This window comes from Balaenoptera borealis (assembly GCF_965194805.1).
Source record: "Balaenoptera borealis genome assembly, chromosome: 3".
Lineage (NCBI taxonomy): Eukaryota > Metazoa > Chordata > Mammalia > Artiodactyla > Balaenopteridae > Balaenoptera > Balaenoptera borealis.
Window position 1 is genome coordinate 60,107,410 of NC_138866.1, and position 14,251 is coordinate 60,121,660.

The 14,251-nt window shown below is 44.7% G+C and overlaps 1 protein-coding gene across 2 annotated transcripts; it reads right to left on the bottom strand.

The window, feature by feature from the left end:
• Nucleotides 1-7,435: 7,435 nt before the first annotated feature.
• SSTR1 (somatostatin receptor 1) lies at nt 7,436-13,842 on the bottom strand. Of its 2 annotated transcripts, XM_082386141.1 has the most exons (3): nt 13,827-13,842; nt 13,193-13,357; nt 7,436-12,769 (listed from the first exon to the last, which is right to left on the bottom strand). In XM_082386141.1, the coding sequence occupies exon 3, from the start codon at nt 12,423-12,425 to the stop codon at nt 11,253-11,255; it is 1,173 nt and encodes a 390-aa protein (XP_082242267.1). In that variant the 5' UTR covers nt 12,426-12,769; nt 13,193-13,357; nt 13,827-13,842; the 3' UTR covers nt 7,436-11,252. The 2 variants fall into 2 exon arrangements, with proteins under 2 accessions (XP_082242267.1, XP_082242268.1); XM_082386142.1 differs by lacking the exon at nt 13,827-13,842 and having other exon boundaries at nt 13,193-13,518.
• Nucleotides 13,843-14,251: the final 409 nt, after the last annotated feature.

The window sequence follows — 14,251 nt, forward strand, 5'->3', positions numbered from 1 at the left end:
CTTAGGAGATTTACAGAAGGCTTCTGAAGAGCCACTGGAGTGCCAGGCAATTCTGATGGTGGTATCGTGCAATTTGAAGGACCAAAGAAGGTCCCATACTACAAAATACACCTCCACCACTAATAGACTAATCACAGCACTCAAAATTTCTTCACTAGAAATGCAATGCTTTCCTTTATGAAGTCTTTTAAATCTATAATTGAGATTCAATACCAGTTAGTGAAACCACCTGTATCAGAATCCTGTGGAAACCTTGTTTCCAAATGATGCTTAAGCTTTATTTTCAAGAGTTTCCTAAGCTAGGCATTAGGATTATATGTTTTTAAAAGTCTTCCTAAGTGTGTTTGATGTGCAGCCAGGTTAAGGAACCATTGTTACTATCTCCCATTAGAAAGCCAACACACTTGGGATTAAGGATTTCATAGTAAGTCAATAACAACTTGTACTTTAGAAAAATTAGTTGACCTGTGAGAGTGAGATGCTTATGTGGGGAAGACTCCAGAAGACTAAAGGCAGGGAGAGAAACACTCAAGATGTAAGTAATGGCCCCAGTACCAAAATCAGTGACTTCAAGTCTTTGCCTTGTCTTAATAAATCCATCAATTTAATGTAATGGTATTTTGCTGAATGTTAGAAAACTCACCATGTGCCAAGTATTGTTCTGAGTACTTTACAAATATTAACTTATTTAACCTTCATAACAACCCTATGATGTAGGTTCTACTGTTTCCCCTATTTTACAGATGAGGAAACTAAAGCTAAGGTGACGATATGAAGTCATTTACCTGAACTATTAAGTGGCCGAGCTCCACAGTTCCTGCTCCAAACTGCTGGGTACTGTGACCTTTCAGATGGCAGGGTAGGCACTGAGGAATCGAAGATGAATAACCCATAGGGGGTCTATAGACTGACTAATGGAATACAACTGGGAAATTAGGTTCCTGCCATCAGTGCTTTAGGAAGAGAGAGCAAGAACTAGTTCTTGCCCTAGCAAATCCTGGTTGACCTTCATCCTCCTCATGCTGTTGACCATCTTTGCAAAAACCCATCACTTGGCTTGCCAAATGCTTCCCCTTGGTTTCCCCTGTGCTTTTGTCAGGGGGAAAAAAAAATACAATAGGAAAACTTGAATATATATTTAAGTTAGAGTGGAGTCGGTTTTATTTCATTTTGAAATGGGATGTAACCGGATATTGGTGGTGATGATTCTAGAGATTCTCACTTTGGAGAAGATATTGCCATAGGAAAAGGATTAACTCTCAGAGGAATGGATGCAGTCAATTTTATTCTTTATAGACCCGGCCTTGGTTTGCAAATGGGGTGAGTGATGCAGCTGCAGGTGAGAGAGCACTCATTAAAATAAACAAAAAACCTTGGCAGACCCCAGCTTAAAAGTTGCCACAGCTGTTTGAAATCGTGCTTTGCATATTTACCTCTTCGTTTTGCATACTACTCCTCCTGCTCATGGATTCGAGATAATTTACAAGAAAAAATTATAAGCAGATAAATTGTTTTCTATTTTAATAAATCAGTTTTTAATATTTGGGAAGAATTTTTTTTTCTGAGTTTCTCATCTCTCCTTAACTAGACTCTATTCATTTGACTAACTCAGGGTATTCAATTGGTATCCTGCCAAATGACATGACCTCTTAATTGACAGAGTACTAGGTAAAAAGATTTTAGTTTAATGCTTTTCAATCACTTTACACTATTGTTACAGCAGAACAACTTACTAGTTTAAATAGAGAGGGAAAAAAAATCCCAACTGTTACTAATGTCCTAAAAGCTGTTTATAGTAGTTTATGGGACTGAATTAATGTTGCTCATCTAGAATTTTGCCTTCTAAACTCTGGGGTTTTGTCCCGTTCTAATGGACATTAAAGTTGTAGTATCTGATAATTATTTTAATGTTTCTTAATTATTTAATTCCTAATAATTGAAACATGTTTATTGTATCTTCATAAGTGAAAAGAAAACTGTTTCTGGTTTTCATTGTTCTTGAACTATCGCTATGTCTCTGATAGGTATATAAATGAAAAGGATTATTGAAGTACATAAAAAATGCTGAAAAGGCTTGCTGTCACTTTGCTAACATTATGGGGCAGAAATTATTTTTATTCTTATTTTTTAATTAAGATATATGAAGCATGAGTGGGTAAATAACCTGCCCATAGTGACATAGTCGGTGATTTTCAAAGCCAGGATTCTAAACTAGGCGTTCTGATTTCTAACCCCACCCTCTTAATCACTGTGCTACGCCGTCTCCTGTCTGGAGCGGGTCCTGACACGGCCACATTCGACTTAAGAGGTGAAACTGGTGTTTCTTGTAGACAAACTGATTGTCTCTGTGAGGAATATTACAGTTTCTTTAGTATTCACCAGTAATTTATTTCATTTTTTCTCCTTAGGTATGGACCGTGAGTAGCGTGTTGATCTGATTTTTGGTCACTATGGTTTGTAAAGCTTGAGGCTCTAGTCAGACTTTTCCCATTTCTGTGTAGTTTGTGGAATGGAATCTGCGTGCCATTTAAAAAGACTTTAACTGTAGGGTAGAAGGATCATGTTGGAGCCAATAGGTGTGCCTTTTAGTCCTGGTTCTGTCAACTACCAGCTTTAGCATGCTAGAAAAGTGGGGGGTAGGGGTTTTTTAAAATGTTTTTCGTGTGTTTCTCTCTCTCTCTTTCCTTGCTTTGTAAGAGAAATGGAGATTTCTAGTTCATAGGAATTTTGGTGAAGGCCAAATGAGATAGCACGTAAAAGCATCTGGCAAAATGTATCACTTACAAAGTAGATACTGAATAAATATGACTTCTCTTTTCTTCCCTGCCGGCCCTGCTGCTACATTTTAAACTCCGGTTACTGACAGTTTTATGTAACTGCTATAAAATCGAGGGGAGCTGAAACTGTCCGTCTAATTCCTGGCAGTTGGTTATCTTTGTGATGATATTTCAGGCCCCAAATGAGTGGCACACAGATGTATTTGTAAGCCACAGTAAAACAGAAGGAAATCCATATATCTGGATATTATTTTACTAATCATTGGTACCTGCTTCTGGCTGCAGTAGGCTATCTTATTTCTTTACTTAACACTGTATTTACAGCTAACATTTTCCTAATTGCTGATGATAAGATATAGCTTGAGCTATATTTTAGTATCTGATATACAGACCTTTGTATATCACTTCATGTTGTTCATATGTGTTCCTGATCTCAATGCCATCTCAATATGCTTAACTGTGTGCTCTGTATAACATAAAAATGCCTTTATAACCTTATTTTAAAATATATTTAATGTCATTAATCTTATAGGAATGTAATAAATTGTTACTAATCTGGATTGATGTCTAATCATCCTCATTTTAAAGATGTAGAATCTGATGCACAGGGTGATTCATTTTCTTAACATCCTATGGAATCCATAAGTATAGTTTGTGAGATATTTTGAATTTCCCAAATAAATAATATCACTAATTTTATCATTTTATTACATAAATAAAAATAAATTTTGCTAAACTTTCATATGTTCTTACATTTAAAGAAATGATGTAAAGTTTTGTATATTAAAGTATTTAATACTTACTTAATACTTAAATATATGGCTAGGTCAAATAGAAGAATTTTAAAACCTGACTCACTTTAATTTCCTACTTCCTCTGCAGATACACTAATAAAAATAGAATCTGACATATATATATGGCTCCTGAATCTGTGCCTGACATTTGTAGATGATTCTTATTTAATTTTATTTTTGCCACATAACATACCCTTCATTATCTACTCTGGGTAATTGTATATAACTTTTCTTCTTGGGATCTGTCCCACTGCCCCTCCCACTTCTGGGTGGAGTTGACACTCCCAGCTCCAAAAGTAGAATGTATCACGCAAGCCCAGCCAACCATAAACCCCAGGCCTGGCTAATGGATTCAGTGGTAGATACTATCAGGATCTGGAATTTGATTTTACTCTACTTACAAGCTAATAAATTGGTCTGTTGCTATTTCATTGATGCCAGCAGAAGACACAAGATTTCTGAGTCAGAGACAAAGAACTGTGCAGCCAGTAAGCAACACGATTTGCCTTAGTTCCATTTGCCCCTGATTCTCATGGGGGTGAGGCAGTGTGAGCCCAGATGGATGGTGTGAAGCAATGGGTCTGTGTCACAGCTGAGGGACACTGATCTTGGGAAAACCACCAATTTATAGTAAGCAGTAATCAAGCCTTCTCTTTGTCCTTGCTCAAGATTGCTTGCTGCGAACACAACCTTGAGAAATAATCTAGGTAAAAAGTCGTCAGTGCCTCATATTCTTGGCCTACCCAGCAGGGTGCATGGAGGGTGAGAGACACATGGAGGGATGCCTCCCAACAAATACATGATCTCAGACAGTCTAATTAGGGAGAATCATTTTTACTATTTCCCCTGAAATTTGAACCTGGAAAAATGTCATGTTTCAGTTTTCTGCAGCTGTCTGTAATTACACAGGAATAGCCAATCTGAAAATAGAGCCAAGATTGAGAAAGTCAGAGATGAGAAAAGGAGACTGAAAAAAAAAAAGATCGTACCGCGTTACAGATCAAGTACACTGTGAAGCCAGATCTTCCTCGACAATGTTCAGTTATGTGAGCTAATTAGGTTTTCGTTCATTCACAACTAAAAGAGTTCTGACTGGCTTGGCGTTGGACATGCATCATCTCATCATAATAGCCCTATAATGGAGGTATTATTACCCTGATCTTACAGATGAATGTGCATCATGGAGATTACCTCGCCCAGTATCACCTAATGAAGAAAGCAGAGCCAGTCTGCTGATGGCTGACTCCATGCTCTTAACAGTTAAATCGCTACTTCTCAAACTTGAAAGTACTTTAGAAATACCAAGGCTCACCCCAGACCTAATGAATCAAAATCTCTAAGGTGGAGCATAGAGAACATACATTTTTTAAGTTCTTGGGTGATTCTGATGCAGGGCTATCGACCACTTGTTAAGAAATATTTGCCTTAGAAACATATAATTTCAAGGATACTGCTGCCTGACCTTCTGATACTATGTCCTTATTAAAAAACTTTGTTTCTGGAAAATAACACCTGAAGCCTAGTCAATGATGTAAACTACAAATCAAAAGAAATTCTGAGAAAAGCTCTATTGGGAGAAGTGGGAAAAGTCAGAAAACAAAGAGTCCCAGGCTGGGGGGAGGAGAGTTAGGAAATGGGAACTTAAAAGGGAAAGGAGGTGGGGGGCAGAGGTCTGAAGTTCTGTTTCACCAGTTATTACCTAAGAAATCCCTTTTTGCTTAATTAAGTACCTTGTGTGTGTTTAAGTTCAGATTCCACACCGAGTTTTCTATAGGGAGACTTGAGGGTATTTTGAAATAGACATGCAGACATCTGGTTGATTTTGCTAGTTACAGTGGCTCATTGGACATGAAGGAGAATGTTTAATTTAATTATTGACTTTGAATAGACATTTTGCCACTGCTAATAATATTAGCTAGATTAATGAATTGTTCAAGGGTTATAGAGACAGAAAGAACACTATTGAGAGTTACTGTTCATCAATATTTGGGCAGCCTTTCCTAGAATAGTCATGCAAGTCACATGTGTTATCGTAAAATATTTTCCTGCTTGCCTATCTTGTCTCAGATTTTCTTTTTCCTCTCTCTCTCTCTTTAAATTTAAATGAAGTATTGGTTGTCTTTTGATACAGGTATTATTATTGTGAAAGTCAGAACTTTTTACAGAAAAAGTGCTGTTCTACAGCATCTCCCTAATAAGTCTCCCTCCAAATGGAGTCTGATACATAGTAAATCTTTCTTAAATTTTTAAAGCTGGGAGCACTGGAGGTCGTGGTCTGTGTCTGGTCCCGGCATGTAGGTGCTGAGGAGGGGCATAGAGTTGAATTCCGCTGCAGAGATAGTATGTTAGCTGATGGCCACATCTCATTTCATTTTATATATCTTGTCCACTCAAAACTGAAGACTTGAATCAGTCTGGCTTAAAGAGGTATTTATTTTTAGAGTCTTAAGCTCATTATTATTCCAAAGAATATTAGAAGCATGCCTGTAGTCTTAGCCTTAAATAAGTATAATATTTCCAGCTTTAGGCCAAGAAGATTGCATTTGATATATGTTTTGACAATAGTTAAGTTTATCATCAAAGTGAACATTTTACCAAAGGGCTTTTAGATAAAATTATATCTCCTTTTTAAATGATGCTTTTCTCTACCCAACAGTTGGACAAGCAGGTGTTTTGATATTTTAGTTTGAACTGGTTGCTTCTGTTCACAAGCTGTGTCATCACTGCAGGAGCACCTTCCTTCTCCTTATGGGTGAAATCAGAAGCTGGATGTATCTGATCATCCCTAAGGCAGTTCTCTCAGGAGCACACTCAATACAGTACCCTGTCTCCAGATATTCAGCAAAGCAGTAAATAATCACTTATAACATTATATGGGCACCTGCCTCCATCTTTGGAAACCATGTAACAATGTTGAACCTCTCTGCCTTCTTTTAACACCAACAAATGAAATGTGTTGAATGAAAAGCAAGATATCCGTCTGAATATGTGGAAGAGGTTCTCATGGGCTCAGAGATGTATGGTGCAGCAAGACAGCAGCACAGACTTTGCAATACCTTGTTTTTAAAGCACACACTACTGTAACAATTATGCAACTGTCTATGAATCATTATAGTTAAGGACCTAACCTCTCTGATGTGGCACGCTAGAATGGAGAAGGGAATGAACAAGATTTGCAAGACATAACCCTACTACCAAAGTGTTTTTTAGAAGATTGATATAAATATGACATCTCTATTATTTGTTTAAAATATGTTGGGAATATATCACAATTTTAAAAAAATGTATCTTGCATAATATTTTCCAGGAGAACTCCTTGCCTTTTTCCTCAGGCCCAAACCATACATTCAGCATTTTTCAATGGTCAGTGTTAAATTGGATGAAGCATCAAAGATTTTCAAACGTGATCCTTTCTTGGGCCATTCTTGGGGGGAGAAGATGGCCTCAGAAATTCCACTCTGAGAACACAGAGGTCCCCAGTAAGAGAGAGAGCAAGGACATTAAACTGATACATTTTACCTTCCTCCATCAATGTTTCATTGCTGTCTCTCACTCCGAGGTGAGGCTCATGGCCTTAGCATAAGAGAGAGCTTGTTTCCAAATTCTAGGCAGTGCAGAAAGGCTTGGGAATCAGGTGAGGTAGGGGGGATAGGGGTTGCCTAGAGATTTCTAAATTCTTTTTTTTCCTGCCTTCACACATCAAAGGCTAAGACTCAAGGACTCAAGTCGTATGCGTTTCCTCTAGTGTAACACGGATGCAGGGTGTGTGGAATGTTTTTCATGAGTGAGGTTGACAAAGGTAAGGAGAGATGCAAAAGACCTGAGACAGAGCCACAGGAAAAGTTACCTGAGACAGAGCCACAGGAAAAGTTATCAGCCAGAAGAGTTCCTGAGGGTCACCAGTCCAGAGCCACCCTAGACCCCCTGTGGTCACTGAGCGAAGAGGCTCACCACAGGGCTGCCTGCTGCGGCAGGGCCAGGTCACTGCTTTCGGAGGCAGGGGTAGACCCCAGGCTGGTGGGCTGTATGAGAACCCCCAGAAGACCCTGAGAGGGTTGCAGCCCACAGGAGCTGTGGCGCAGCCCTCACCAAGCTGAGAAGTCAGATCACAGGCTCCAAAAGCTGCTGATTTCAACAAACTGCAACCAGGAATCATTCAGGTGACAAATGACCAGTTCCCAGAGAGCCAAGGGCAGATAGAGCTGCTTTTCCAAGGACCCCACCTCGTCCCTTCCTCCATTGTGACACAAAGTCTCTCCCAGTATTCACTCTAAAGCCATTTTAGAGACGATAAAAGGGGAAAGGGAGGCCAGCCGAGAGACAGTTGAAAGTTTCTGAAAATGGCTATTTACATTATCAGCTCAGTTGGATGTTTGAACATTTATCTAATTTTTCCTCCCAGCTAACCAGTTGGAAGGGGCTTGGAATTATGTTCAGATTAGTTAAAACCAAAAGAACAAAATGTTTTCTCTGCACATCAAAGTTATGAGTTCAATTTGCCACCTTGCTATAGCTTTTAAAAGTAATAAAAACAAGTCCAGCTGAGATAATGTACAGAACTATAAAGCCTACAGTTACAAGGCACTTGAAGGTATTTGAAGGCCACAGTTCCCCTACCCTGCTTCTGGAATCACTGCTTGGAAAATACTCCTTTCTCCTTATTTTGCTGTGAAAATAAAATCACTCTAAAAAAATAAAGTCTGTTTAAAAAAACAAAAAACAAAAAAACTCCTTTAGTACCTTCTTAAATTCTTCCAGGGATGGAAATGGCCATCATTGAACAAAGCATAGAATATGTCTTTCTTCTTTTATGTTGAAATCTGATTTTTATATTCCCTTTACCTATTGCCCTCTGAAACATCTTTAGGTGATCACTTTTTTTTTTTTTCCTTCCATTTCCTTTCCCTGGGATGTAAATTAGCAATTACTTAGCTCCCACAACAAAGTCTGAGGTCATAAATGAGGGCAGACAGTAATTTAATCTGTGAGAGACTGTGATATCATCTAGTTAGTTTGGTAACAACAGCAAACCATAGAGTACTTCCTATTCATACTGACTCGGTTTTTTTTTTTCTTTTTCTCTCTCTCTCTTTGAACTAACAGACTTTTCTTTACCAGAAAAAATCAAATCATAACTTCAATCTTGGTAAAAATTCCAAAGGTAATCGAAATCTTTCTTCTTAAAATCTATGAAAGAGCAACCAAGCCAATTTGTGTGTTTTAAGTAATCTGTTGAAACAGGAAAATTCCAATGGCAAAGTCAGACAACTTGCAGCCACATAATACATTTGTTTATTTAGTTAATATTACAGTGGTAACAGGTTAAGAGCACTAGATCTGTGTCCTCAAAAGAGGATAGTGATCAAGATTTTTATTTGTAAATTTCACTGTTCTTAACTATTAAAAATCTATTTTCCAAAGGAGTAATAATATGCATGATTTTTAAATGACAGATCTAAACTTTCAAATTTATGACCAAAAGCATATTTGTTCATTAAACAAAACATTAGGGACATTTTAACTATTGGTTGCTGCTTTCAGGAAAGCACAATGTTCTTGAAGCAAATATACACAAAACATATTTTTCCATGGTGATTTCAACCATTGTGTGTCATGTCAGTGAGGGAACCTGAGAACCCCAGATGTTGCGAACTCTCCGATTGTTGCAATACACTCTGGTTTACTTAAACAATCAACCAACAAACATGTATTTAGTGCCTACTATGTACAAGCCAGCATCCTAAAGCAATACAGGAAACACAAAGAAGTAAAATTATTGGTCCTCGCCCTGCTCAGGCTTCCAATGAAGTGGTCAGATTAAACACAGACACAAATTACTCTGCTTTCAATGTCTTCAAAAGAAGTGATCATGTTAACTAGATTGTATGTTAGAATCACCTGTGCTGGAACCTAGAGGAAGCAGGGACATAAGCAGGGGAATCCTCGGCACCGATTAAAGTCTGTCTGAATCAGATTTCCGAGTTCTAAGTTTGAGGGCTGCTTGAACCCTCGTATCTGAAAGTGTTCTAGCCAGTCTCACACCGGCCACTGTTAGTGACTGTATTTGGCAAATGTTTCACGGACTCATGATAAGGGAGCAAGATAAACAAATATATATAGTATGTGAGTATATTATGATTTGAATACAGTATATATTATTTGAATATAGTATATATTCAAATTATATGTAGGGTGATGTTGAAAGCTAGGAGTTCGGGACTTTCCACTCTGCATTGGAGAAGGCTAACCCACATTATGTAGTTAAGACAAACAAGAGACTACATAAGTACGAAAAACTCTCCAAACTTCACTGAACACAAGCAAAAGTAGAAAAGCTAGAGGAAAGGATAAGAAAAGAGGGCCTAGCACAAAGGAAAGGTTTGGACGGGACCTTGGGGAGAGAGTTTTCCCCACTGCCACCTCCGCGCCCGCCCCATAGCCGGTGTCCCGAAGAAGAGGCCCTGGGCTAGGCAAGTGGAGAAAAGGAAAGCAGAGACACAATTTTCAAACTCCACAAATAAATAAATAAATATGTTAAGCAAGAAAATAACTTATTAGGCACCGCTTGAAAGGCAGCAGCCCTCAGGGGTCGGGCAGGCCGCACCCTCTACCTGCAGGTGGCGGCGACGCGGTCGGGATCGGCCGAGACTGGGAAGCCGTCACCTGAGGTCCCGGCCCGGTGCCTGTCGTTACTGTTGGATGTGCACCTCCAGAAGCTTGGGTGAAGGAGAAAGCCTAGTGGAGCTGCAGCCAAGCTCCCGGGCGGCCCCCGGGGAAAGTGCGCCCTGTCCTTCCTGCCCTAATGCAGACCAGCGCCCCGGGAGTGCCTAGCTCTTGGTCTTTGAAAGAGCCGTTTGTGAGCCGGGCAGGAGGGTGGCTTCCATTACAAGCCCTCCTCACCCACCAAAGCCCGGAATCTTTTAAAAACCCCTAGTCGCTTGTTCTCAGCTCCTTTTTGCTCCAAAGTGAGGTTTGGGTAAGGACTGCAGGATGCCTGGGGTTCGAAGCGCGGGACCGATTTTACTAAGCACCTGGCTCCGCTCTGGGTGGAGTAGGAGGGGCGGAGGGGCTCGGCGAAGCGCGCACCTTCCTTCACCCGAGGGTGGGAGAAAGGACCTGCTGCCTAGATCCTTCTCAAGTCTGACTTCCTTTACAGTAGGGCTGCAGAAAGGGAGAGTGGTGGTTCTCGAGACTCCGCTAGAGGCATCAAGCAGAATCTGGCGAGCGAGGGGCCCTGCAGGGCGCGGCGGAGGGCCAGCTGGGTTTTCCCGAGGGAAACCCGTGGCGGTAAACCGTGGCTCAGCTTAAACAGAAACAACGGCTGGCGGGGCTGAGGGTCAGGCTGAGTTGGCGACGTTAATAAGTTCACGATCTGCACCGGTAGGACGGGGCGGAAAGAAAGACCGAAATTGCCAAGGGAGGAGCAAAGAGGGATGCAGAAGTGCAATCGCAGGGGAGGAAGAAGCGAAAGAGGAGAAAGGGGCCCGCTAGTCTTCCCAGTTTATAAGCAAAGCGTCCAATTCCACCTTGGTCGCGCGCCTTTCCCGGGTCTAGCGCAGTGTCCTAGCCCCACTTTTCCCATTGCACCCTGACTCCTGGAATACTTTCACCTCTCGCACCCGACCTTCCTTTCTCCTCACCCTCCCCCTCTCTTGGTACAAAGCCCCTGCTTGGCCCGGGCTCAGAGAGTAGTGATCCGGGACGTGCAGGTGCCATTACGGAAGACGCCGCCGGACTCCAGGTTCTCAGGCTGGAAGTCCTCCACACTGTAGGCGCGGCTCTTGAGGGCCGTGGCGTAGTAGTCGACCGGCTCCTCGGCGGCGTTGTCCATCCAGCTGAGGCAAAGGATGCGCTGGAAAGAGCGCTTGAAGTTGTCTGAAAGGAAGCCATAGAGGATGGGGTTGGCGCAGCTGTTGGCATAGCCGAGGATGACCGACAGCTGGCTCACCGTGGCGTCGTCCTGCTCTGCGAACACGTTGACTAGCTGCACCACATAGAAAGGCATCCAGCAGATGACAAACACCATCACCACCATCATCACCATCAGGGTGATCTTGCGCTCTGAGCGCTTGCGCTGTTGCCAGCCGGCCTTGAGGGCCACCACGCGCATTTTGGCGATGATGAGCACGTAGCACAGGCAGATGGCCCCGACGGGCAGCAGAAAGCCCATGAGAAAAGTGTACAGCACGAAGCCCACCAGCCAGCGCTGGGCGGGCTCGGGCATGAGCATGTTGCAGGCCACCGTGCCGTCACTGTTGGCCGCCGTGCGCGAGAAGACCACGATGGGCAGAATGACGAGCAGCGATAGCACCCACACGCCCAGATTCACCACCTTGGCCACGGTGGGCCGGCGGTAGCGTGCTGCCTTGATAGGGTGCACCACGGCCACGTAGCGGTCCACGCTAAGCACAGTAAGACAGTAGATGCTGGTGAACATGTTGACTGCGTCCACGCTGAGCACGAGGCGGCAGAGCAGCGCGCCGAAGGGCCAGTGGCGAAGCAACGTGGAGGTGACCAAGAAGGGCACGCTGAGCATGAGCAGTTCATCGGCGATAGCCAGGTTGAGGATGTAGATGTTGGTGGCCGTCTTCATCTTGGCGTAGCGCAGGATCACGTAGATGACCATGGAGTTCCCACACAGCCCCACCAGGCACACCACGGAGTAGATGAAAGAGATGAGGATAGCGCTGCCCTGGCCCTCGCTCAAGGTCCCGTTCTGGGACGCATTTCGCCCCGGCTCCTCCATCCCGTCTGCAGCTCCGGCCCCGGGGCCCCTGCTGCCTCCGCCTTCGCCACAGCTGCCTGGGCTGGGGCTAGGAGAGGAGGGAGAGGAGGCGGTGCCATTGGGGAACATCTCAGCTGATGGGGGCCGATGGGGCTGCCAGGGCTGGGGCGTTCTCCTGGCGCCCCCGCCGCTTGCGCTGTCACTTGGCACCCCGGCCGTCCGCCCGCAGCTCACAGCCGCTGGGCGCCTGGGGGAAGCTCTCAGAGACTGCAGGGAGCGCGGCTCCTCTGGCGCCGGCGGAGCGCATCGCCCAGCGGCTGCCTGCGCGCAGCCGCTCGCCGCTCCAGGGCACCTGGGCACACGCGAACGTGGAGAGGAGAGGCCGGGAGACTAGAGCCCCGCGCGGCACAGCCATTAACTGCCGCGGCTGTGGGCTGGTGAATGATTAATGGGCACCACCCGCGCGTCAGCAGCTACGAAAATGGGGGGGGGGGGTGGGCGGAGAAAGAGAGGGAGGTAGGCGATATAGGTGGCTTATCACCCCTCGCCCAATTTTTTCCTTCCCAGTTTTGAGCTCCGATCGACTAGAGCAGCTGCTCCGGGGTTCCCCTGCAGTACCCCTTTACCCATCCTTCAGGGGGACCTGGGGAGTTTCTCCGCTTTCCTGGAGGGTGGGTGGGAAACAAACGTGGAGATTCTGTCCCATCCCACCCTGCTTCCATCCGAAGCAAAGACTGAAGCAGACCCTAGGCACGGATGTCTGGAGTTCATCTCCGTTTCCCTCAGTTGCTGCCCCACCCTGGGGGACCCACTCCCGTCCAGTCGTCCAGGGCCCCAAACTCCCACCTCCCGCCCCCGCCTGCCCTGCCCCTGAGAACCGCTGCGGAAGTCCTTACCCAGGGCACGGTACCTCCAGACCGACGCGTAGGTGGCCCGTGCAAAGTGCCTGTGCGGTCTGGTAGCGCGGTGACGTTCTTCGTGCGGTCCCACTTCTTTCCTTGGGCGGGACCCCAGCACAGGCGCCCATTCAGATATACTCTGAAGAGTCGCGGAAACTGACCCTACGCCGCGAACGTTAGCAGGAAGAAGCAGAGCAACTGTGCGTTAGGGACTCCTGCGTTACAACCCCGCAGGCAGCTCTTCGAGGGAGGGAGCGTTCGGAGGCCTGAGAAAACCATTGCGAATCTCTTAATACAGCTTGTAGTGCCCAGAGCCCCCTGCGTCTCCCAGAGGAAAATCGACTGCAGAAAGGAGGACGCGCGCCGGGGGGCACGGAAGGAGCCCGAGGCTCCCCCCGCCTCCCTCTCCCCGCCCCCTCCCCACCCCCTCCCCACCCCAAACATGCCAGGCGCGGTATTGGAAATCCGTCTAGGTGTTCGCTGGGTGTAGATACGGCTGCGCCGCTTGGAAAGGCTCCGCCCGCATCCCTGATGTACTTTGTACCCGGGAGAATTGGTGGGCCCCGGGGGAGGACAGTGTATAGGCCTGGGAGAGCAGGGATGCCAGTCGGGGCCCGGCAGGTGATCAGACCTGTCACCAACTCCAGGAACATCCGGACGACCTTCGAGTCTCTCCGTGAAATACTTAAGATTGCAGCCTTTTCTGAGGCCCCTGGATGTGTCCCACGTGCCTAAACTTTTAAGACACAAAAATCAATGTAGGCATGCCTAAAGCTCACTGACTTCATTTAGGAACTGAACAGTTACTGTGTTTAAAAAAAAAAAAGTTCAATTATCATGATTTTTAAGGATCTCTAGGACTTTCCACCATCCCTAGTCTGGGCTCCCTTTGGCTTTCCAGTCCAAAGAAGAATCACTCCATCCAGCTCCCCAGTTCTTTTCAAGATCCCTTCAAGTCTTTGTCTGAACCGTGCAGGTTCCCAGGAAGACTGACCTTCAGCAGCCTAGTGCTGTGGGGCCTCTTTCAAGCCTAAGCTTTGTGTCAGTTTTTGTTAG

Excerpts from the sequence above, each read along its gene's own strand:
- SSTR1 (XM_082386141.1), bottom strand. The coding sequence starts at position 12,425 with ATGTTCCCCAATGGCACCGCCTCCTCTCCCTCCTCTCCTAGCCCCAGC.